We start from the raw sequence: 23,666 nt of genomic DNA, 5'->3' as shown, positions 1-23,666 counted from the left end.
AAGGATTATACAAGGATTACACTCTTCTCGCCCAGGGCCGATCAGGACATTTTTATAAACGATAAAAGGAAGGCCTCGGACATATAGGTATACATACATTACGAAAAGACAGATAGGTATATCAGGTATCATATCATAAGACATGTAGGTATATCAGGTATCAACAAAGGTGGTTATATTTGTATATTCGTTGTTCTGACGAAAGACAGCAAACAATCGTAAATTTCTTTTCTGTCTAAAGCAAAAAGATGCAGTATATTATATGGGCTTTCAATGTTTAATTTTAAAAGTTTTCTAAAAAGCTCATTAGATTGAGCTCTATATTTTAAACAGTCAAAATAGATGTCAAGATTTAGGACTTCAAGCACTAAGTTTTTACTACCTGATAAGAGAAAAAGAAAGACTGGATGACTGCAGACATCCTTGACATGATGGAAGAGAGACGGATATATAAAACTAAAGATACTGCCAAATACCGTGAAACCCATAGACGAATAAGAGCTGAGATAAGAAAAACTAAAGAGAAATGGTTCTCGGAGAGATGCGAAGAAATCGAACAGTGCGAAAAGGTATACGACTATCACAATATGCATAAGAAGATAAAGGAACTCACAACAAAGAAGAGCTACAATATTTTATCGAAAGGGCTGTGCGATGATAATGGAAATCTACAACTAGACCCCGACAAAATAGTTAGAATCTGGGAAACTTATGTGGAACAACTGTTTAATGATGACCGTCCTATTGGGTATACACTGAGCAATAATGATACTGGCCCTTCTATTCTAAAATCAGAAGTGGAGAATGCTATAAAGGGTCTTAAAAATAACAAAAGACCAGGCAACGATAACGTATACGGGGAAGTATTGAAAATGCTGTGCGAAACAAACAGTCAATTTCTAGACTCACTCGTCAGACTCTTTAACAATATTTATAACAGCGGGGAGTTTCCTGAAGACTGGCTAGAGTAAACTTTTGTTGCCATACCGAAAAAACCAAAAGCAAAGTCTTGTGATCAACATCGGATGATAAGTCTAATTAACCACATTTCGAAGGCATACACCAAGGTTATTTGCAACAGAATAAGCAAAAAATGCGAGGATAACATTGGAGATTCGCAGTTTGGGTTTCGGAATTCTCTTGGGACAAGAGAAGCACTTTTTAGTCTACAGGTACTCATCCAGCGCTGCAGAGATATGAACAAAGACGTGTACATATGCTTTATAGACTACGCAAAAGCATTCGATAACGTAAAGCACGAAAAGATAATTGAAGTTCTCCATAAGATCGGAGTCGACTACAGAGACATTCGAACAATAGCGAGTCTCTATTGGGGTCAAACAGCTAAAGTGAAAGTAGGATCTACATTGACCAATAAAATTGAGATCAAGAAAGGGGTACGACAGGGCTGTATCTTGTCTCCTATTCTCTTTAATATATACTCAGAAGAAGTATTTAAGACAGCGCTGGAGGAAAGCACAGAAGGCATAAAGATAAATGGAGAAATAATTAATAACATAAGGTATGCTGATGACACTGTGATTCTAGCAAGTAGCATGGAGGAACTGAGTTGCCTAATGAGTAAGATACAAAAAACAAGTGCACAATACGGACTTAGACTAAATATCACAAAAACCAAATGGATGTTAGTAAGCAAAACCCAACAACCACCACAGCAACTGATATTAGACAATGAAAGAATTGAACACGTGGATTCGTACATCTACTTGGGAAAAACAGTTAACTCAAATTGGGATCAAGCGAAGGAAATACGTATAAGAGTAGAAAAGGCAAGAGCATCGTTCACTAGCATGAAGCAAATTTTCACCTCTAAAAGCCTCACCCTACCTCCCAAAATTCGACTTCTGAAATGTTATGTATTCCCGGTTTTGTTATATGGAATGGAGGCGTGGACAATGACGGCAACATTGATGAAAAAAGTAGAGGCCTTCGAAATGTGGGCTTACCGACGTATATTACGTATATCCTGGACTGAGCACGTGACCAACGAAGAGGTACTACGCCGGATAGGTAAAGAGAGAGAGGTAGGAATAAATATAAAGAAAAGAAAGTTGGAATACTTGGGTCACGTTATGAGACATAATAAATATAGAGTACTACAACTGATCGTTCAAGGGAAAATAGACAGCAGAAGGGGTCCAGGGAGGAGAAGACATTCGTGGCTCCAAAACTTGCGGCAATGGTTCGGATTGTCATCTGCTGAACTATTCAGATCTGCCGTAAACAAAGTCAGAATAGCCATGTTAATTGCCAACGTTCGGAACGGACAAGGCACATGAAGAAGAAGAAAATAGATGTGGTCCAGGTCACCGATTTTATTACAGGCTCCACAAAGATCACTCTCAAGTATTTTTATTTTAAATAAATATGCTGGATAACATACGTGACCAAACTTCATTCTGCTGATAGTGGTTATACTTTTTCGACTGTAATCGTACTCATTGTACGAAGGTTTTCCCCTTAATTTGGTATCAAGTCGGATGTAACGTGTTGGATTTGTAAAGCTGTATTCTTGCCATAAATAGGACCTTTTCTTCATCATTTTCTGTTTTGCTATGATTATTTTTTCATCTGTGGTTAATTCGTAATTTATTTGTTCCCCCATTACTATGCTTTCTTTGGAAATTTGATCTGCAATTTCATTGTTTGTTATTTCTGCGTGTGCTTTGACCCAGAAGAATTTTATATATTTATTTTGATCTTGTAAATGTTTAAGTATTGCTTGGATGCTAAAAATAATGTCATTGGTTGTGTTTGAGTTTGATTTTAAAATTTTAAGAACGGAAAGTAAATCGTAAAAGATTATAGCATGCTGATCCTCTTCCTGATGAACATATTCTAGTGCTTTTAGAATTGCTACTGCCTCAGATGTGAAAATAGATGTGTTTTTGTTTAACTTATATTTTTTCTGTAAACGTTTAGGTATTACGAAAGCGCAACCTGTACCATCGGTGTTTTTTGATCCATCAGTGTATATAGTGACGTAGTTTGGATGTTCCTCTAAAATTTTATTTATGACTATACTACTAAATGATGCTAACTCTGAATAAAGGGGTATATTCACATCACAGGAAACAAAGTGATCAAAGTAGTCGGTCCCTATCTTTGTTGGTGGTTTTAACGTCACGTTTCTTAATCCATCACAAACAGGAGGACAGTTTTTATGAATCCAAAAAGGCTTAGTTAGGTCGTATTCGTTTAACTTATATATGCTGCTAATGAATGGTGAGTTTTTCTTTAGCGACTTAATAACTATTTTTTTTAGCTAAAAATGATCTTTTCAGCATGGAGGTTCGATTGCTTCAGCTCTTAACGGTTCAACTAGTGTAGATTTCATTGCTCCCAGACATTATCCGAGTGATTTGTTTTGTATAATATCCAGCTGACGTAGATTTGTTTTATTGGCTGTTCCATAAAGTGTACAACCATAATCAATTATTGATGTTATGTAAGATTAGAGCTGTTTGAGGTTCTGCACCCAATCAAGTTCGCATAATGGATTTTAAGAAGTTTATTTTAGTCAATATGAAGTTTCCAGGTCAATTTTCTATCTAATGTGATTCCTAAGTATTTGACATCGGTATCCACCGGAAATTCTATACCATCTATTGTAATTTTCTGCATCGGTTTCATGTTATGCCTGGTGAAGATTATAAATTTGTATTTTTCTGCGGAGATTTTTAGCCCTAAATCACTTATGGATATTAAAACGAGTTTCGAGCTTCAATTCAAACGATTGATGCATTCGTCGTATAGAGTTTGAACTCTCGCATATTAGTTATTGTTACATAGCTTATAGTTAAAAGCTGAATGCTCATTCTTAATCAAGTATTCTAATATTGAAGAAAACATCCTTAGTTGAAGTGATAATTATTAGTAACATTTTAATATCTATCAGTGCGCGTGTAGTGTGGTGCTAGTGTAAGCTGGACAGTGATCGGAGGTTTCAATAAAATAACTTGCGCTAAAACTTTGGCTAGATATTAACTTAGTTGTAGTAACATCCAATTATTAAACTACGTATTGTTTAAACTGCTTGTGTTCTTATTTCCCACGCCAGTGGGGGGTCCTTCAAGTTGGAAGTAATTACATTACTTACTACGCTTTAAATGGTAGCAAGATCGCCATCCTAATTTGTTGAACAAATGTCCGTTTAATTTTACCAGGAGGAACAGAACAGAAAGTGGAGGAACATTGGAAAAATCAGCTAATAGCTTCATGATATCACGATAGCTGCTTTAGGTTAACGACTGTGCAGAAAAAGAAGTATACCAATATACTGAGCAAAGCGGGAATTTGCCCCTTCTGGATCAGACTCTTTTTCGGCAGCCGACTCTGGTTCATATGCCACATTACTATGTAATATAGTTACTAAATAGTTTTAAGTAATTCTTTAGATCTAATAATATTAAAAACTGCATTTTTCATATTTGATTTGTTTTTACTGAAAACCAGAATTTGAAAGTCTTCTTTAGGTGATGTACAACGATAGGTAGAGTAATATTTTTAAATCATATTGTATGTAACAAAGGACTTCTTTTTTTTAGCCAACTACCATTAATTTAAATGATTCAGCTTAGGGTATATAACTTAACCTTCGAATAAAACAGTAAGCATAACACGAACAATTAAACTTTGCGAATACAAAAGAGGCCGTTTCAAAATTTCCCCGAACGATAGGATTTAACGGTGACTGAAAATCTTTTCAGACACACTGAAAATATTCAGATCTGCCGGATTTCACAATAGGCTATTTTCTGTTCCATTCAATTTGAATAAAAAATCGACTAAGGGTAGAATCTGAATACTTCCAAAATGTCAAGTTCAATAAGTCCATTAATTCCGTCGACATGAGATAGAATTTCGAAATTATATAGAAATACATGCATCGGAGGTAAAGCTCTTTTCATATTTGCTTCGACACAAATGGAAAATGTAGGAGTTTCCAATTACGGTTTCGTGTTTGTCGGCACAAATTTTGACGTACAACGAGGAAATAATAACAACGGAGTAGTTGTGTATGCGAAATGTTTTATTTATAACAAAATGTAAAAAAATATATCGATAGATCAAAACCTAAATTTAATTGGAATTTCTAAATGAGATTGTTATTAAAATTAACAGTTTTTGGTCTGAAGCTTTCACATACACGTCCTAACAAATTTATTTAAACCTATGCACAAATGGTTATGCGCGAAGCTAACATCATGGATCAATAAATGTCTATCATCTATGGAACTAATAAATACCTATTATATCCGATCACCAATACCTTTTAAATAGAAAAAATCGTGATATTGGATTTAATTGTTCTGTGTTTGATCTGAAAACCATTAAAAGTATAATTGTAACGATTATTAGAATTTGTGGTGCTAATACTTAGCGTGGAACTAATATTGGATCTCACCACAAGAATAATATAAAAGTCATCTAAAAACTCTTAAAGAATCTGAAATATGAATAGAGATAGAGAATATTCGGGATGTTAACTTAAAAAATTGATAAAACGAGCGCTTACTCAATCCATAGTCGACAATCTCTGGCACACAAAGGCAAAAGAAGATTGGATGAATAACAAATGTCAAGAACTGAAAGAGTTATGTGAACCATATATATTTTTATGCGCATTTGTTTTAGCTTTTGCTACAGATATGTTCAATTATTTTTTGAGGACCTTATTATTTGACGATATTTATCATACCTACCTACTTTCTTGTTCTTTCTACAATTTTATCTCTTCTCTTTTATTTTTTCTTAGATTTGGTTAGGATAGCTCCAGGACTAATTATTCTCATATGTCTTTCGTCAGGTTATTTTAGCTTACCTTTTCTTCTATTTTTGTTAATCAAATACAAATCTTAAATCCATTTAATTTTTTGTGCTCTTTTTAAAATTTTTTTCTCACTTCACTTCTTTTTTTTCTAGAAACTGTCTTGTACACACCAGTTGGTCTACCACCAATTGGTTTATTATATAATTCTTATTTACTGTAGCAGATCTGCCATATAAAGGTCTCCACCAATATGCGATAGACGTTTTGTTTTGTATGGCAGAACGACCTTTTTGCTTTTACCCTATGTATTGTTCTATTCTAAAGAACACGATACTTTCTACAGAACACGATACTGGTATGTCACGAGTGAGGAGAGTAGGCAGATTGAGATTCCGAGCTCGAAAATAACCTTGTTCCTCTTCATAATGGCTCCAAACTGGGTACTGAAACGTCGAGTTTCAAATTCTCAACGCGGTTTTTCCCGAGAACTTAGAAATTTTCATTTACCCTACCGCGGTAGTTTATCCGAATATATTGTTATGGTAACGAAAATGTAATGTTAAAATACAATATCTAAATAGATTTACAAAAAAACCAAGACCATATCATATAATTATCAGTATAAATAACAATCATAATAATATGATCCTAATGTGTTATAAATTTGTATAAAAAAAACTGTCTCTATTCAATTCTATATCCAAAAACAATACTTCGCTCCGAATCTCTGGGCCTATCTTTTGTTTTCAATAAAACAAACTAAACTTTATGTTGATTCTCTTTATGCTGTTTCTCCACACCTCCTGATCTCGTTTACTCTCGTACCAAAACATATGCGGCCTTACTTCAAATAATTCTTATATTAAAAGAAAGACTTACAAATTATTTGAAGATCTCTTCTTACACTGTCACGGCTTTCTGCTGCCACAAACAAATTCTCAAACTTTCTTTCACGATTCACCACTTTATCTCGCAACGTCCACACCTTTTTTTCTTATCACAGGAAACAACCTTTTCTCTTGCAGTTCTATCTTAGACTCCTCGTTTTTCCTTTGCCCAAAAAAGACCAAACTAACTTCCCTTTTCTCTTACTTCTCCAATCCTTCTCTCAAACCAATCAAATCACTCAAAACAAAAATATCTAACCATCTCCTCTCTTTCTCTCGTCAAACTTTCCTTGACTCACCATACTGTTTTTATTAGAATCCACTATCAAATTCCTTTGTCAACAAAACCCTAACGACCGTTCATTGTTTTTTGAATTCAATAGATAGCTTTCATTTTTACACAATTTACATTACCTGTAAAAACCGAAGTTCATGTTTAGGATATGAACGACAACACAAACGACCTTTCATTGTTTGCACAAGTTTTTAAACACTTTTCATTGTTTGATGACGTACTTTACCTACATTAGTTACATATTCTTAATCTAATAACCAAAAAATGCAGAGATGAACACAATATATAGCACAACTTTTTGAAGACAAAGAGAGAACAGAAGCACCAAAAGAATTTAAGGATGATACTGGGCCTGACATTATACGAGAAGAAATTGAATATGCAATGAAATAAGCTAAAGGTGGTAAATCTCTCGGGCCTGATGAATTCCTATCGAATTACTCAAAATTGTGAATACTGAATCTATTGATCTTCTGTTGGATCTATTCAATACCATATATAGAATAGGTATAATACCTAAAGAATGGCTCCAATCAACATTCATACTGCTACCCAAAAAAGCCAATGCAAAGGAGTGCAATGAACATCGCACCATAGCCTTAATGAGTCATGTCTTGAAATTGTTTTTAAAAGTAATTTACAATGGAATACATAAGAAATTAGATGCAGGCATAAGTAATACACAAATGGGATTTAGGAAAGGAGTGGGAATACGAGATGCACTGTTTGCAGTAAGTATTCTATCGCAGAGTTGCTTAGATATAAATCAGGAAGTATATGCCTGTTTCATTGATTTTGAGAAGGCATCTGACAGAGTGCAGATAATCGGCTTAAATAAATTTTATTAAATAAAAACATAGACAGTAGAGACATTAGAATCATATCTAACCTCAATTGGAACCAAACAGCAAAATGAAAGTTGAAAATGAACTGACCGAGGATATCCAGATTCGCCGTGGGGTCCGCCAAGGGTGTATTTTATCACCCTTGTTATTCAATTTATACAGTGAAGCCATCTCAGAATTAGCGTTTGCCTAGGTCAGTGAGGGCGTTATAATAAACGGTGAGCCACTTAATAACATAAGATATGCTGACGACACCGTCCTTTTGGCAGGAACACTAGAAGAACTGCAACACCTTGCTGAACAACTAAATATATATTGCAACGATTATGGACTAAAAATAAATTTGAATAAAACCAAGTTCATGGTATTTACAAAAGCACAAAACATCAAAGTTAAGCTAGTACTAGATAATACAGAAATTGAACAAATATCTTCGTACAAATACCTTGGAGTATGGATCACAGAAGATACTGATCAGACAAAAGAAATAAGATGCCGCATTGAAATTGCACGGTCAACTTTTAATAGAATGAGAAAACTTTTTGTAATCGCGATATCAATATATCGCTCCGAATAAGAATGCTTCGATGTTATATTTTCACTAACCTTTTGTATGGGGTTGAAGCTTGGACACTTAAAAAATCCAACATTAAAAACCTAGAAGCATTTGAAATGTGGTGTTACCGACGTATTTTGAAAATATCAGGGATGGATCGCAAAACAAACGAACAAGTTCTCGAACAACTAGGAAAACAATGCGAAGTTTTAAATTCCATAAAAATCAGTGAAAAATACGAACTACTAGGGAATATAATGCAGGGTAAAATCAAAGGCAGAAGAAGCGGAAGAAGACGTGTGAAATTTCGTGGCTACGCTATATCCGTGAATGGTTTGGATGTAGTTCCATTGAACTATTCAGGCGCGTAACCAACAAAATTATAATTGCCAGAATGTTTGCCAATCTCCGTTAGGAGCGGAACTTGAAGAAGAAGAATCTAAAGAAACAGATGCCTGCATGTTTCAATTTCTTTAAAATTTCAGAATATATATTTATATATATATATATATATATATATATATATATATATATATATATATAAATATATATATATATATATATATATATATATATATATATATATATATATATATAGATCATACTCTGCTGACGCATCAATTATAGTCCAGCCGGGATGTCATTTGACCTTGCATGGCGAGCTACCTCAAATTTTATTGTTTAACCTTTAGGGGTGGTCAATATTAGGGTTTATTTAAAATCGTGACCCAATTCCACCGTTGCGTTGGCCACCATCTTACCACCTTTAAAGGAGAACCATTTTTGCTCAATATCCTAGCTATTTTCATATTTTCGACAAAAATGTTTAAAACTGGAATTGTTACATACGCAATTTCCCACAATTTTTTTGTGCAGTTGATATTTTTCTAGTTAATGAGAAAAAGAGTGGAAGTGTGAAAGCATAATTATTCAATTATATCATTTATTATTAACTTTATGGCATTAACGTACGTAACCAAAAATGAAGACTTATATTTTATATAATTTTAATCTCTTTAATTCTTTTACTTAAATCAATATTAAAGGTCGTAATATTGTTTCTTCTATGGCTTTCTGGTGATAACTTTAGCATCTAAGGTTCGTTAATCGCTTGTTTTTCGTTAGGCTTGTCATAGACGTAATACCTTAAATTTTGATAATAGCACAAACAATTAAAGAAATCAAAATTGTATAAAATGTAATTTTCTCGATTTTTTATGTATGCTTATGCTATGAAGTTATTAATAAACAAGGTAATTCAATAATTATACTTAGTCACTATTTTCCCCTTAACTCGAAAAATATCGACCGCACGAAAAAATTAGCAAACAAAAAATTGTAGGAAATGGGAATTACAACAATTTAAGTCTGTATTATTTTGTCAAAAGTTGAAAACGGCCAAGATATCGAATAAAAAATCTTCTTGTTAAGCCAAAGGTCTTACGCTTGCGCCTTAACCGCATACGTACGAAATCAAATATTAATTTCAGCAAAAAATGAAGGGGATCAAAATTGTATAAAATATATTTATATCCATTTTTTTTATGTACATTCATATTGTAAAGGTAATAATAAACAAGATAATTAAATAATTATGCTTTCTCCCTGTCTCTATTTTCCCCCTTAACTCGGAAAATATCGACCCCGCGAAAAATTTGTGAAAACAGTATTGTAGTAAATTGCATTAGCAATAGCTTCAGTCCGTAACATTATTGTAGTAAAGTTGAAAATGACGGAGAAATTGAGCAAAAACGGATTTTTATTAAATTCAAGATTGCGGCTAACGCAACGGTGGGATTCAGTCGCAATTTTAAATTTTCACTAAAATTAACCCCACTGTAGTTTAAAAAAATAAAATTTGGGGTAGCTCGCCATACAAAGTTACGCCTTTTTTTCGTCTAACCTAACCTAACCCGACTGACCTATCAGTAGTGTATTTATAAAGCCATTCACAGCTGAAGTCTTTATCTTTGGTAATAAGTACGTCAACGCCGAAGTTTTAAACGCGGTCACTTAGTGCGTATGATATTAATTTTTATTATAATGTTTGCTATCGATATCAATAAAAGGAATTCCATTTTAAACGTTCCAACTAAAAAAAAGTACACTGGACAATTCAGCATTATGAAATTATATAGAGGGGAATCCCATTACACAAATCGAATACCATTTGAAACCGAAACTTTCCAACTGAACGCGACCTGTCAAACTTTCAGACAATAAACCGATAGTGTAAACCCTCCGGTTTCATATCCTATTCAGGTTGATTCTGTTAATGCACAGCGGTGTAGAATAACACAGAATTCATCGGCTGACAGCATAGAAGTTGAATTAAATATTTCGGTTCCATTAAAATTTTAAATTAACTACATGCAAAAAGTCTTTGAGGCGTAAATAAATGCGCTGCCAAAATAACAAAACACAACTTTGAACAAACTGGAAATATATCACGTTTTAATAGCATTAATTTGGTGAGCCAAAACCACTACAACTTGTTTAGCTTTTTTAACTTTTTCTCTACGTTGATTTCGTTGTGTTTTCTTCGTATATAATTAATTTTAAAATGTTGGGAGAAATAGCTAATAAGTACAGTTCTGATACGTCAAAGTATTTAACATTTTAGTCTACAATTTTGCATTTAGTTATCTGCCTTTTATATTATAGAAAATATTTTAAACATACGCATAAAAATTGGCAATCTATCTTCATCGTTCCCTCTCCATTATATAAGGTTTGTTCAGCATTACATAAAGGTAACCTCTATATTTTGCTATCCTTACTAATAAATGTATATGCCTGTCAAATATTTTAAACGTTTTAGTATTGAGATTTTTCTTTGCTGGCCTCTTGCTCTCTCACTCTTTCCTACAATGGGAGACGTAGGAAGGCTATATAGGATTTCGTCATTTGTAAATTTATTATAAAATGTAACAGTCATTTCATTTCTCTATAATGCTTCCAAGTTCTTTGTTAGTTTTCATAGTTTATAATAGATGTGGAATGTGTAATTTTGGACGTGTACGAACTCATCACTTTATAGCTCCCCATAAAATTATTAGACCCTCCGAAATATAGTAAACTGATCACCGGCATCCTTTGGAGATAGGTAAACTGATCACCGCAGATAGGTAAACTCATCTCCAGCATTTTTGCCCCAAGGCGCTGGTTTCTAATGCGAAAGATTGCCTGTTACCTGTTACACTTCTCGTTTATGTCGTATTTCATTAAATTCAGAAATTATTGTTTTAAAATATATATTAATATCTGTGAGGCCTATTAGACGTATCTGCCAATCTAAATGGTATTGAGATCCGAAAATTAAGTTGCATAGGTTTTCGATAGTGAACTTTATAATGAAAATATTTATGAGCATGTGCTCTTTTCGTTTATATCGAAAATGGTTAATATCAGAGCAACAACGTAATATTATGCCTTGTCCACAAGAAACATCTTGTACAGTTGACTTAAAGAACTTAATTAAGCTGATTTTTTCTGTTTGATCAGAATGATCCGCCACCAGTTCGAAACAACAACAAAAAACGGTATAAAATCTACTCACCAGTTGTATGACATTTAGCCTTACACCCTTTCGTCGCACAAGTCCACAAAAGGCAATTCAGTTCTAGAGTCTTTCGCAATTGAAATTTGAAATTATTGATAACTATCATTTTTTGTCCGCGTTCGCTCAAAACGTAATCAATGAGCAGTTCACTATCATGTTAAAGGAACAAGGACAAATGAAGAGAAATTTTTCTTTTCGCACAGTTTTAGGTAGCTATCAATAGAATTTTGTGGAATTCCCAAATAAAAACCAATGGATTGCAATTGCATTTAATACATCTATTTTAGATTTATTCTGTCAAATTACCAAATTATGGCGGGTTGCAAGGGGTCTATGGTCTATACCTGCCACTGGGTGCAGGTAGACCAGTGATGAGTTTATCAATCTCACTGGGTCCATTTTAAAATCCCGATTTTTATGGCGGTGATGAGTTTGTACTATGTACGAGGGTATTTATGCTAATTGGTGATGAATTTACGTGTAACTGTAATTTTAGCTTCTTTTCACAATCTTTATTTACCTGCGTGTTTTGTTTACTCTAATCATAAAATAAACTTCATTGTTAGGTTATTAATACAATATTGGTAGAGCGTAGGGGAGAGTGTTGTACCTTGGGTCAATTTTTAGTTTTTATTTTTTTCTAAATCCTAAAATTATATATTTGCAAAGTTTATCCAATGTATTAGTTACTTTGTCTATTTGGCTACATGCTTTCTTTTTATTGACACATTTTAAGCTTAGTAGTTAGTTAAAAAATATATTTTAGCAGGCCCTTGCATGTTGACCCAAGGTACAAACTGGTAATGCACCTTAGACCAGCATATATTGTACCTTGGACCAGCATTATGTGTGCGTATCGTGACGTGCAGTTCCGCTTATTTTGTGCGGTTGTGGAAGTTTACGTACAATATCATTGCGTAAAAAAAAAGTCTCGGTTGAGTCGTTTATAAACTTACTGGAATCTAGAATTCTACGTAAATATCTAAGTTCATTATTAATTCCACTGTTCAGTATCTCGGCAACATAATAAACAAAAGATTTCTTCCCTGCCACTTTCACTAAAACAAAGTCTCCTTTTTTAATCTCGTTATTTTCAGATAAGTCATATATTTTTTGGTCATTTAATAATTCTTCTTCTCTAGTTACCAAGTCCTCAAATGTACCTCCATCACTTGAACTTGATTCACTATCATACTTAGCAGCTCTCTTTGGCACATTTTGTATATCTTCTGTCGCTATTTGCTTTGTAACTGCCTGCACTTTCTCAAATGATACCGTCTTTCCCTTTTTAATCGTAGCTATTTCATCTTTCTCTGGAGTATCGGTAAGTATTCGTGACTTTCCTCTTGCTCTTCCTAACTTCTTTTTGCGAACAGGTGCCTTTGGATAGGGTCGCAACATTTCAGGTATAATAGAACTTCCTGAAGTTCCTGCTTGACGAATATTTGAGGTAGAAGGAGTAGAGACTTCCATTTCATTAACTGTAGTTTTAGTTTTTTCCCCGTCCTGTTCAACATTGACTTGCTCGCGACTGTCAGTAAGCTGGTTTAAAGGACGTTACATACGAAGACAGAAACTCATTATCTTCAAAAATGTTTTCATTGACGGGATAGAGACCGCTCACCTCAAATCCCTTCTGGATATTAGATGTAGTAAATGCTTTTGGAATGCCTTACCTGCAAGTTCGACTATATCGTAAATCGTAATAGGTTGTCCAGGGTGCATAATCATCCACTCACTACAGGCGGTATTATAGTAAGTTTTCATCGGTCCAAAAACTGTTCGATCGAGCGGTTGCATTTTGTGGCTGGTGTGGGGATGAAACGTTATCGGTAGAATTCCATTCTTCTTACAGAAATTAATGACACTTACATTCACGTGGCTATCGTGATTATCCAAAAGTAATTTAACTGGATTTTCAACTGTTGGTTTCACATGATTTTTAAAGTGATGTAGGTATTCCAAAAACAATATTTCGTTTGACCAGCCGGACGAATTTGCACCTCCTATAGTTCCAACTGGACAACCTTTTAGCATGTGAGGCTTAAAATTAACCCTCGGAAATATCATCATTGGCGGAATATGATTTCCGATTGCATTTATTGAGGCTATCAAGGTTACATTTTGACCTCGCTCTCCACTTGTCATTTGACCTAATTGTTTTATTCCCTTAGGTCCTACAATTTTTGGTGGTACATGGACAGTCGTTAACCCTGTCTCGTCACAATTCCAAATTTTTTCTGGGGAAAAATCTCCACGAGACAAAGCTTCTTTGTAGTTCTTAAAAAAGGAAGATATATTTGTTTTATTGAAGGATGTTGATCTGGTCAAACTTGTAGGTACTGGTTTACGAAGTGATAAATCTTCATGTCTTCTAAGAAACTGCCTCAGCCATTCCTTGCCAGCTATCTTTTTTTGGTCCCAAGAAGGCGGATAAGACTTGTTATTTGCAGTTGCATACTGGTATGCTAAAGTACGAACTTCCATTTTCGTCAAACCATAGTGGAGGCGTGCAGCAGTGAGAAGATATATTTTTAACTCAGCTTCCTCTTCTTTATTAAAAACTTGTTTTACATTATTGGCAGCAACATAAGAAAATTCTGAAGCCCCCGACTGCCTGAAGGATTTTACGTGCCTGATCAGCGTGGTTTTTGATATGTTATAGCACTTTGCTGCTTCGCTAATTGATAATTCACCACTTATACATTTATTTGCGACTGCAGTTAAATCCTGGGCATTTAAATGTGGTCTTTTGATACCCACTTTACTTCTCGGCATTTTAAAATGACTATCTGAAACAATAATAAAAGGTTTTTTTGGTAACAGACACACCAATTAATTTAAATAAAAGTCAAAATAATGTTAATTCGCAATAAGATTGTACCTTGGTCCGGTCCAAGGTACACGACCTACCGGTGACCCAAGGTACACAACGTAACAATTTCAGCTGTTTTTTGTTTTCTAATAGTAGGTTATGCGTTTAGACAAAAAATACATTCATGATTATCAAGCGTAAATATATATTGTCCATTACAGATAATAATAAAATATATATATTTACATTTGAAGCGGATTTTAACAGATAACAAATAGGTAAATAATTTACTTACGATCAAACAAAACACAAACCGCTCTGCAAGTCACCACGCTGCAATTTTTTGATGCCATCTACCGCTGATTATTAAACCTTATTATTAAACCACTAATTCAACCAAATCGAAGAGAAATCTGCAGTGGGTAAGAAAGAAAGTCAACTGACCCGAGGTACAACCCGGTCCGAGGTACAACACTCTCCCCTATGCCTACATGCTTATTAAAATTAAGATAGTTGCAAACATAAACACACATTTTTCATACTAAATCGACTCGCGCAACTATTTTTAGTACTGAAATTAGCATAATGGCAAGCGGTCCTAATAGTCAAAAATTAACGCATTTTGAACGAAGTTGGCGGTAGTTATTTGATAATTCACATTTAAAGCTTTAAAATGGCGATTTATCAATGTTCATTGAGTAATTTGTTGCTTAAACAACTGTAAAAAACCTAAGAAAAATCCTAATTTTAAATAAATGTTAATAAACATCGTAAACTGAATCTACAACCTTGATATTGCGTCGAAAGTTAGTCTTGTAATGTCAAAAATCTGGATAAAACTGCAGAGTGGTTCATTTGTTAGTTAAATCTAAAGTTATTCTATTTGTTTTTCCCAAACAACTTTTTTTGCAATAAGTCCTCACATAAGAAAAAAATGACGTCACAAGCGTAAGCAAGAAAGAGAGATTCTATCACAAGAATTTAAAAAAATTAGAAAACACCATTTCCAACATTGGAAAATTTTTTGATTATAAACATTTGGAATAACTTTTTCGGTATTGGCTGGGAAAGAAATATTTTTTATATTCGAAAAGCTCACATTTTTTTACAAAAATAAAAAAAGTTGTCCTGTGGCAATTAGGGACGAAGTTGGTCACTTTGTTTTAATTCATAGCTTGTTTGTTTAGAACAATTAAGAAACCTAATTAGCGGCATTTGAAAGATCAGGGACTGAATGTTTAATGTACAAAGTTTAAAAAAGATTTGCTTTGAACAGAGTCGTCTACAAAGCTTCAAAATGTGGAGTCCAATTCGTTTAACTTTTCGTAGTGGATGGGTACTTTAAAATTAACACTAAACTGTATCTTAGGTTCTTGTCAATGGATTTTGACATTTATTTTTTAATTTGTATGTACGCTTTTCGTTAACACTTTCACTGCTAACTTTAAATTGCGACATTTGCCAGGAGCGGTAATATTTTTTGGTGGTTGTGATTATGGGTTAACGTCAGAATTCCATTTTTGTGAGTGACAACTCAACTCAAAGCAACAACATGTACAAAAAATTTTTTATTATAAAAACAAATTCAATATCTCTCCTACAAACTGAAATAATATCATTCGCGTCAGCAAAAAAGTATAAAAACAGAAACAAAACTAACTAATTGCAAATACTATAAACAAAGTAACAAAATCTATTACTCCGAATGGTCATTGTCGAAACATTCTACACAGAATCCTGGTTTATTAGGACACATTTCGCAATGGTATGTAGTATCTTTTCGTATCTTTTTTTGAGAACATACTTTGCAACGTTGATTCTTCCGCCGTCACATTTCGAAGAAATTTTTGTCAGTACGTGCCTTTTCCGTTTCCTTTGGTGGATCTGCTTTTGGTTCTTCTTTCATCAGAAGACTACCCAAAATTGATAGTCTAAAATCGTATAGAGTCCTTGTTCGACCAGAGTATTGTTGAAACAATAAACAGGAATTAAGGAGCATTAGCAGCACGTAATGGATTCCCAATTTTTTGTACCACCTTAAAGTTTTGCGTTGACTAAAATAATAAGCGTTTAACTGATCCTGACCATTAATACCACCCATATGCTTGTTATAATGAAAAATTGAAGCCGGCTTTGTTCTTTCTCGCCGCCTATTGTCAACGTACTCTACCATTTCTGCGTTATGTTGTTTATAATGAATAATACATCCCTTTTATCACGCCATTTTCCGATTGTTACATTTTTTTAATGTGACACGGTAAACTCTCCTTTTTTTAAATTTTTTTTCAAAACATTTACTGGATTATGCCTTCTTTTGACATTCAGGGTATCCACAGCATGTTCGACGAATCGTTAGATGCCGGGCCAATTCAAATGGATTGTAAAAATTATCCATATAAATGGAGTGGCCTGAGTCAAGAAATTTTTTTAATAATTCGAAAACAACTTTGGTCGTATGACCTTTTTTTCCCAGATCATCTAATGCCCCTGTATAAATCAACGATTTCAAAACGAGCCCGTTAGGTTCCGTCAACATATACAGTTTTATACTGTATTTGTGCCGTTTGTTTTTTATATATGGACGGAAAACTAACTGTCCACGAACCGTCCATTGGCCTTATTTTCATTAGTCTATTATAGTAAATATCTTAATACTTACTTTGATATTCTTACCTCACAAATTCATGAACAACCAATAATACCAATCGCACAAAATGAATGTTCATAACCAAAAGTCCTTATTTATTCTTCAAACAATGAAAGAAAACAATATTTCCAACTTCTTATTCGACAAATACACACAAATTAGAAAAAAATTAGAAAGGTTTTTAAAATACCCGCCCATTGTGACGTCAGAGCTTAGATAGTCCTTACTGAACGTGTTATTCCATGATTAAAACCAACAAACTTTACAATTTTTTTCTACTTTTAATACAATGAGAAAAAAATATTTAATGCATCTTTCTAGCAATAGTTTAATTAATATTTGGTTTGGACCGCCATGTGAAATTAAACATTCACAAAAAAGTAAAAAATACAACACAAATAATCAACGCAAATTCTTAAAACATACATTTTGTAATAGACAGCACACGCAAGTGTTTGCGCTTAAAATTTAATTGTCGGCATTTTATTTCCAGGTGGCTGGCGTGGTGGGAAGAGCGGAAACGCTTTCATCAGTCTTCTTTTTGGCAGCCTTCATTTTGTACAGCAAAGCGACGAGAAATAAAAAGTATACAGGTAGGATTTTCCACAATTTCTGTTTTGTCTTTTGGTTTTATTTTGTCTGTATAAAATAATAAATCGCTTTTTGGCGACATTTAAACATATTAATATTGATAGTATGTTTTCTAAAGTTTATAACTACAATTAAAACTAATACAAAATAACACACGAATATACACCATTCCTGTATATTTAATTCTGCGGTTGTCTTGATAAAACATTAATGGTTGCACCAAGTCTCTGGTACCCAACATGCTTGGTTTCTGACATGCATAACACAACTGTTTGTGTATTCTATTAGAAACTGTCATCGATCATATGATATTAAGTTTAATGTTTAATTGCATTAATTCTGTTATTAGTTTTGCAATTCTAGTTTTTTTATTAATAGTTTTGCAATTTAACACAATATGAGATCTTTGTCATGACTTTCAGAGTTAAGCTTTAGTTCTATATATGTGTGGGTTGACGAATTCTAGTCAATTATGACATTGAACTCCCAATGGCGGAAACTTACAGTAGCGATCCTCGCTGTACATGAAAATGTAAGCGAGTGTGGGGTAATACTGCACTTTGGTTGCATTGGTAGTTTGTTGGACACATCGTGCAGTACATGCTGCTGATATAGAAGGCATTCAGGCATCAAATGTCCAAAAATCTTTTTAGACCCTAATAATAAAAAGACCTTCTTGAGTATAAGAAAAATATTGGTAAAACGATGGCATCTCCTGAAGTTAAATGTTTCGAAAACAAAGGTTAAAAAATCAGGATAGGGTTCTGGAATTTTAGAAGTCTTATCTTTGGAATGTGGAATCGGCAGTTTCACTTAAAATATGGAAAATACAAGTAGCTTGAATTCAATAGACGAGTAGAGAAGGACAAGGAGAGAAAGAGTTAGGTTAAGCATACAAATTGTGCTGTGTAGTTAAAAGTAACACCAGGAATGGAGTTGGTATAATTGCTAATAAAAAATGTAGCAGAAGTTGTAAGAACGAGTGATAAAATAATGTCAGTAAAATTTGCAGTTGAGTACAAAATGCTAATGTTGTGTGGGTTTGCTTGTGCTAGATAATAATAGAAGAAAAGTTTTCTATGATCAATTAGAAGACATAATGCACTTGTGAGTCAATCCAGAACTAGAAGTTATGTTCTGAAGCTATTTTTTTGTGGCATTTTAAAGTAATTACTATTTAAATGGGAATAACTCACAATTGGTTAAAGTAAGTTTATTGACGTTTCAATTTACACTTCGGAAATCGTTCTTAAAATAAAAACATTAGTTTGTATTTTGAGAATTTATTTAAGTATTTCCTTATATTACTTAACCTTTAATTGTGGCTTATCCCCATTTAAATAGTAATTAAAAATTGTGCTCGAGATGAAATGCTGGAATTAGCAACATCATTAGATATATTTTTAACACCTACTGCCAAAAGAGTGAAAGTCAACTTATCATGTACAAACGTTAATAGGTCTCTCAAAAACTCTCAAATAGATTATTTCGTGACAAGAAAAGATGATATACATTATAGCGTATCAAAACGTAATGTCAACTAATGTTGAAACAATTAATCCTCAAGATATATCAAAATTGCAATATGTATCTAGGAATTGTGGTGATGCAGAATATTAATGATAAATTAACACAGGATTCTTACGAAAGATGCAAGCGTTTACGATTACAGCTTGTATGGAAGTAATAAAGGAAATGATGTTGTAAAACCGATCATGGCAAGATATATCTAAATAAAAGTAGTTTTAGCAGTTGCCAAAATCTTTTACCACTCATGTCAAAATTGCCCTGAATTTGTAATCCTCAAGACCCACAAATGATACAAAACATCGATGACGAATTGAAGAAACTTCAACAATACCAGAATATTTCCATAAAATTCTAAAATCTGGATGAATTATATTTTAAAGTGAATCAAATAAAAATTTTGACGGTAATCACCTGTTTGCTAATTTGAGTGACTTTGCATCGCCTGTTTTAACTTTAGCTTATTCAAATGCAAGTTGTGAAAGACAATTTTCAAAAGTAATTTTAATTAAAAAACAGTGCCAGAACCACTTGGTAACAGACATTTTATATGGCCTTATTCATCGATCTCAATCAGTTTATCTTTAAATGGGTGGTTCCAATTTTACACCTTCAGAAATATTGGTTAAAACTATGAATACAACTTATACAATAATGAAGTTGGTAATCAACTGCAAGAAGTTGAGTTCACATTAACTGAATAGTGAATATTTTTTATTTTTTTTTTTTTTTTTTTTTTAAGTTTTTTTTCTTTTAACACTACTTTTAACACCCTTTTGAGGGCCAGGGCCGTCAATTTGACGGTTGTGCTTAGTAAAATGGAAATATCCTTTTTTCTATGTTGGATAAAGTTCATGGTATTTATTGAATTTTAATGTTTTAGTTTTTTATGACCACTGAAAAATTATGCCAATTCCGCTTTTACATTTTATAATATAATGGCTTATACCTAGAAGAGCCGGCACCGTCATTTTGACGGCATTATGTTTTCTTGCGTTCCTGAATTCCTGTAACTCGAATAGTTGTTTATCATTCCAGTAGGATCGCTTTATTTTGAACATTCTTTTTATTCTGAACTTTGCTGTATCAGTGTGCAGACCTAAATAGTTTTGTTTTATTTTGTATTTTAATATGAGTTCACGTAAATTGTTGACTGAGGTGGAAATGCCAGAAGAATTATTAAATTTTCAAAATATATGCCGTATCAGGTGACGAGAGTGATAATGATAATGGCACAGTTTTACATGATGTCTTCCTTCGAGATACTGATTTTTGCCTTAGTTGAGTGAATCAGAGTCAGATAAATCTTTGCTGGAATTCCTCGTCCCAAGCACATCCACTGCATCATCCACTGAGCATAGTTCTAATCAACAAATAATTATTCGGGGTTCAGGTACACGTGGTAGAAGAGTTGGCCGATCTACACGTAGCAGGCAACGATCTACCCCATACAATTCAGTTTCTGCTTTCGGTAATCTCCTTATTTCCAGTGAAGGAACAGGGTGGACTTATGTTGATTCCAGCGGGTAGGACGTCGCAATCAACAATATTTTGTAAGACAATCTCCGGCTCCTACAGCTTTTGCAAAACGATATATTCAAAGGAATAATGTGCTAACGTCTAGGCGATTATTTATTAACGATTCAGTGCTACGTCACATAAGGATCTGCACAGAGACTGAAACCCGCCAACAATCATATAATGGAACGTGAAGCCTTTCTCTTCCAGAACTAGAAGCATTTTTTGCTTTGCTTTATGCTCGTGGTGCCTATAATATGAGTCATTTGTATATTGATCTCTTGTGGTCCTATGTATGGGGAACACTTGTTTTTAAACAAACTATGAGCAAGCATAAGTTCAAGGAGATAATGATGTACCTACGATTTGACTATCTTTGAGGAGTATCGATCGAGTACTTTAAGGAGTACCCGATACTTGTGAATTACTAAAAATACGTTTACATTAGCATTAGAAGTTTGAAATAAATTTGTTGAAACTATGCTATATTCCATGTGCAAACTTGACCGGCGACGAGCAGATATTTCCTTCTAACACTCGCTCTCCATTTCTTCAATACCTACATTGCAAATAAACCTGATACATTTGGCATAAACTTTTGGCACTTAGTAGACGTTGACAACAAATACCTTTGTAATTGATTTTCGTATTTAGAAAAGGATAACGAACGCAAAACTCAGTCACTACCAGAACACGCTATTCTAAAACGTCTCAGCCATTTGTAAAAAAAGGGAGAAATGTTAGTACCACACTTTTTTACATATTTGTTATTGGCAAACAAGTTAAAAGACCAAAATATTAATATCGTTAATACGCCGTTTAAGAAAAGAAATTCCTTCTTTATGCAAAACGATTCGAACCCATCGTTGTGAGTTGTTTATTTTGAAGGCGAGCAACGGCACAACCCTTACTGTCTACCAAGGAAAGGTGACAAAAAATATAATGGTCTTAAGGACAATGCATTCACAAGTTGAAATTGGCAAAAATGCTAAAAAACTTTCTGAAACGATAGCTTTTTATCTTCTTTTTCTTCAGTGTCTTATCTGGTATGGATGTTGGCGATCATCAAGGATATCATGGTTTTGTTGACTGCTCTGGGAAACAGCTCCGCGGATGTCATCCCAAACCATTGTTGGAGGTTTTTCAACGACGAGGATTGACGGCGTCCCGGTCCTTTCCTGCCAAATACTGTACCCTGCATAACGAGTTGAAGAATTCGATATTTTTCTTCGTACCGCCTTACGTGGCATTATCAAGCTTACGTTGTTTCACTTAATTAAGCACTTCCTTTTCTTTTGTCATGCGCTGTAGGACCTCAACGTTGTTGACATGGTCCACATACGATATTTTTCTTATCCTCCTGTAGATCCACATCTCGAAGTCTTCAATCTGCTTTTCTGTGGCTTGCGTCAGTGTCCAGGCTTCAACTCCATATAGTAACACTGGAAGAATGTAGCATTTCACTATCCGCATCTTGGTTCCCAAACTGAGATCACTGCGGCACAGCAAGGATCTCAACTTGATAAATGTGGATCGTGCCATTTAAGTTCTGGATCTAATCTCTTGAGCGTAGTCCTATTGTAAGTTGAGGGTAGTTCCGAGGTAAGTGAATCTGTCGACTCTCTGGATCTCTTCGCTACCTGCCATTAGTGCCCCGGATCTAAATTTGCACGGCTGGCAACCATGAATTTAGCTTATAGGTTTTTATAACGCACCAATATTTGGTGTTAATATAGTCGATCAAATGCAGGCAAATACACAGTTGGAGCTGGTAGCCGCAGGTGGCCTATGCATGTGTTCTACAACATGTTAGATTTGACAGCAGTTAATTCGTGTATTGTATATAAAGAAATAACAAAAAAAACATATCGCACCACAATTTTATTCTACAAACTATTGACGAACTTCAAGCAGAATATTTGAAACAGAAATCGGACTCCAGTAGTGTTTAAATTTCTCAAGCACCTGAACACTTGACGGTAGACGATAGAGCTGTAAATGATAAGAGGAAGCAATGTCAAATAAACATTAATTGCAAAAAAATCGAACATGTGAATCATGTCATATTTGCAGAACATACGCAAGTGACAAATTACACTGCGCGTCACGAAAAAGAGGCCACCTAAAATTTTTGCCCTTATTTAATTTTTATAAATCATATCACAAAGTGATTGTCATTAGATGTTTGTGTAATGTTTAAGAATATGTTCTATACTAAAACAGTTTTTAATTGAAGGCGATTTTTTAGCAACATCGCATTTAAAGCGACGAAAGGATATTTCCCTTATTAACTTTGTAGAGGCGTACCAAAATAAGATTTTAATTATTTATTTAAGTACGTAAGTAATTACCTAAAAATTAAATCTAAGACCGATATAATTATTAAATTATTATGTGTGTCTTGACGGATAAAGTAAAAGCCATGTAAGAAGAAAGGTTAGTAATTAAGCAATGATCAATGGGCATCAAACAATTTTTAAAATTTAATTTCAATCACTTAAAAAATAAATTATGTAATTTCATATATTTTATTATTGTTCTGAAGCTCTTTTCTTGTGGCATTTTTAAGTAATTACTATTTAAATGGGAATAAGCCAAAATTAAAGGTTAAAGTAAGTTTATTTTATAT

General features: G+C 33.8%; 1 protein-coding gene across 1 annotated transcript in view; it reads left to right on the top strand.

Moving 5' to 3' along the window:
* Positions 1–23,666, top strand: part of LOC140439834 (protein O-mannosyl-transferase Tmtc3-like) — a 636,225-nt gene that overhangs the window by 298,784 nt on the left and 313,775 nt on the right. Inside the window, exon 4 of the mRNA XM_072529987.1 lies at positions 17,895–17,994. Coding sequence (XP_072386088.1) covers positions 17,895–17,994 — 100 coding nt within the window. The remainder of the gene's footprint in view (positions 1–17,894; positions 17,995–23,666) is intronic.

Source organism: Diabrotica undecimpunctata, chromosome 4 (assembly GCF_040954645.1).
Source record: "Diabrotica undecimpunctata isolate CICGRU chromosome 4, icDiaUnde3, whole genome shotgun sequence".
Lineage (NCBI taxonomy): Eukaryota > Metazoa > Arthropoda > Insecta > Coleoptera > Chrysomelidae > Diabrotica > Diabrotica undecimpunctata.
Note: the sequence above shows the minus strand (reverse complement) of the source record. Positions and strands in the feature narration are given on the sequence as shown.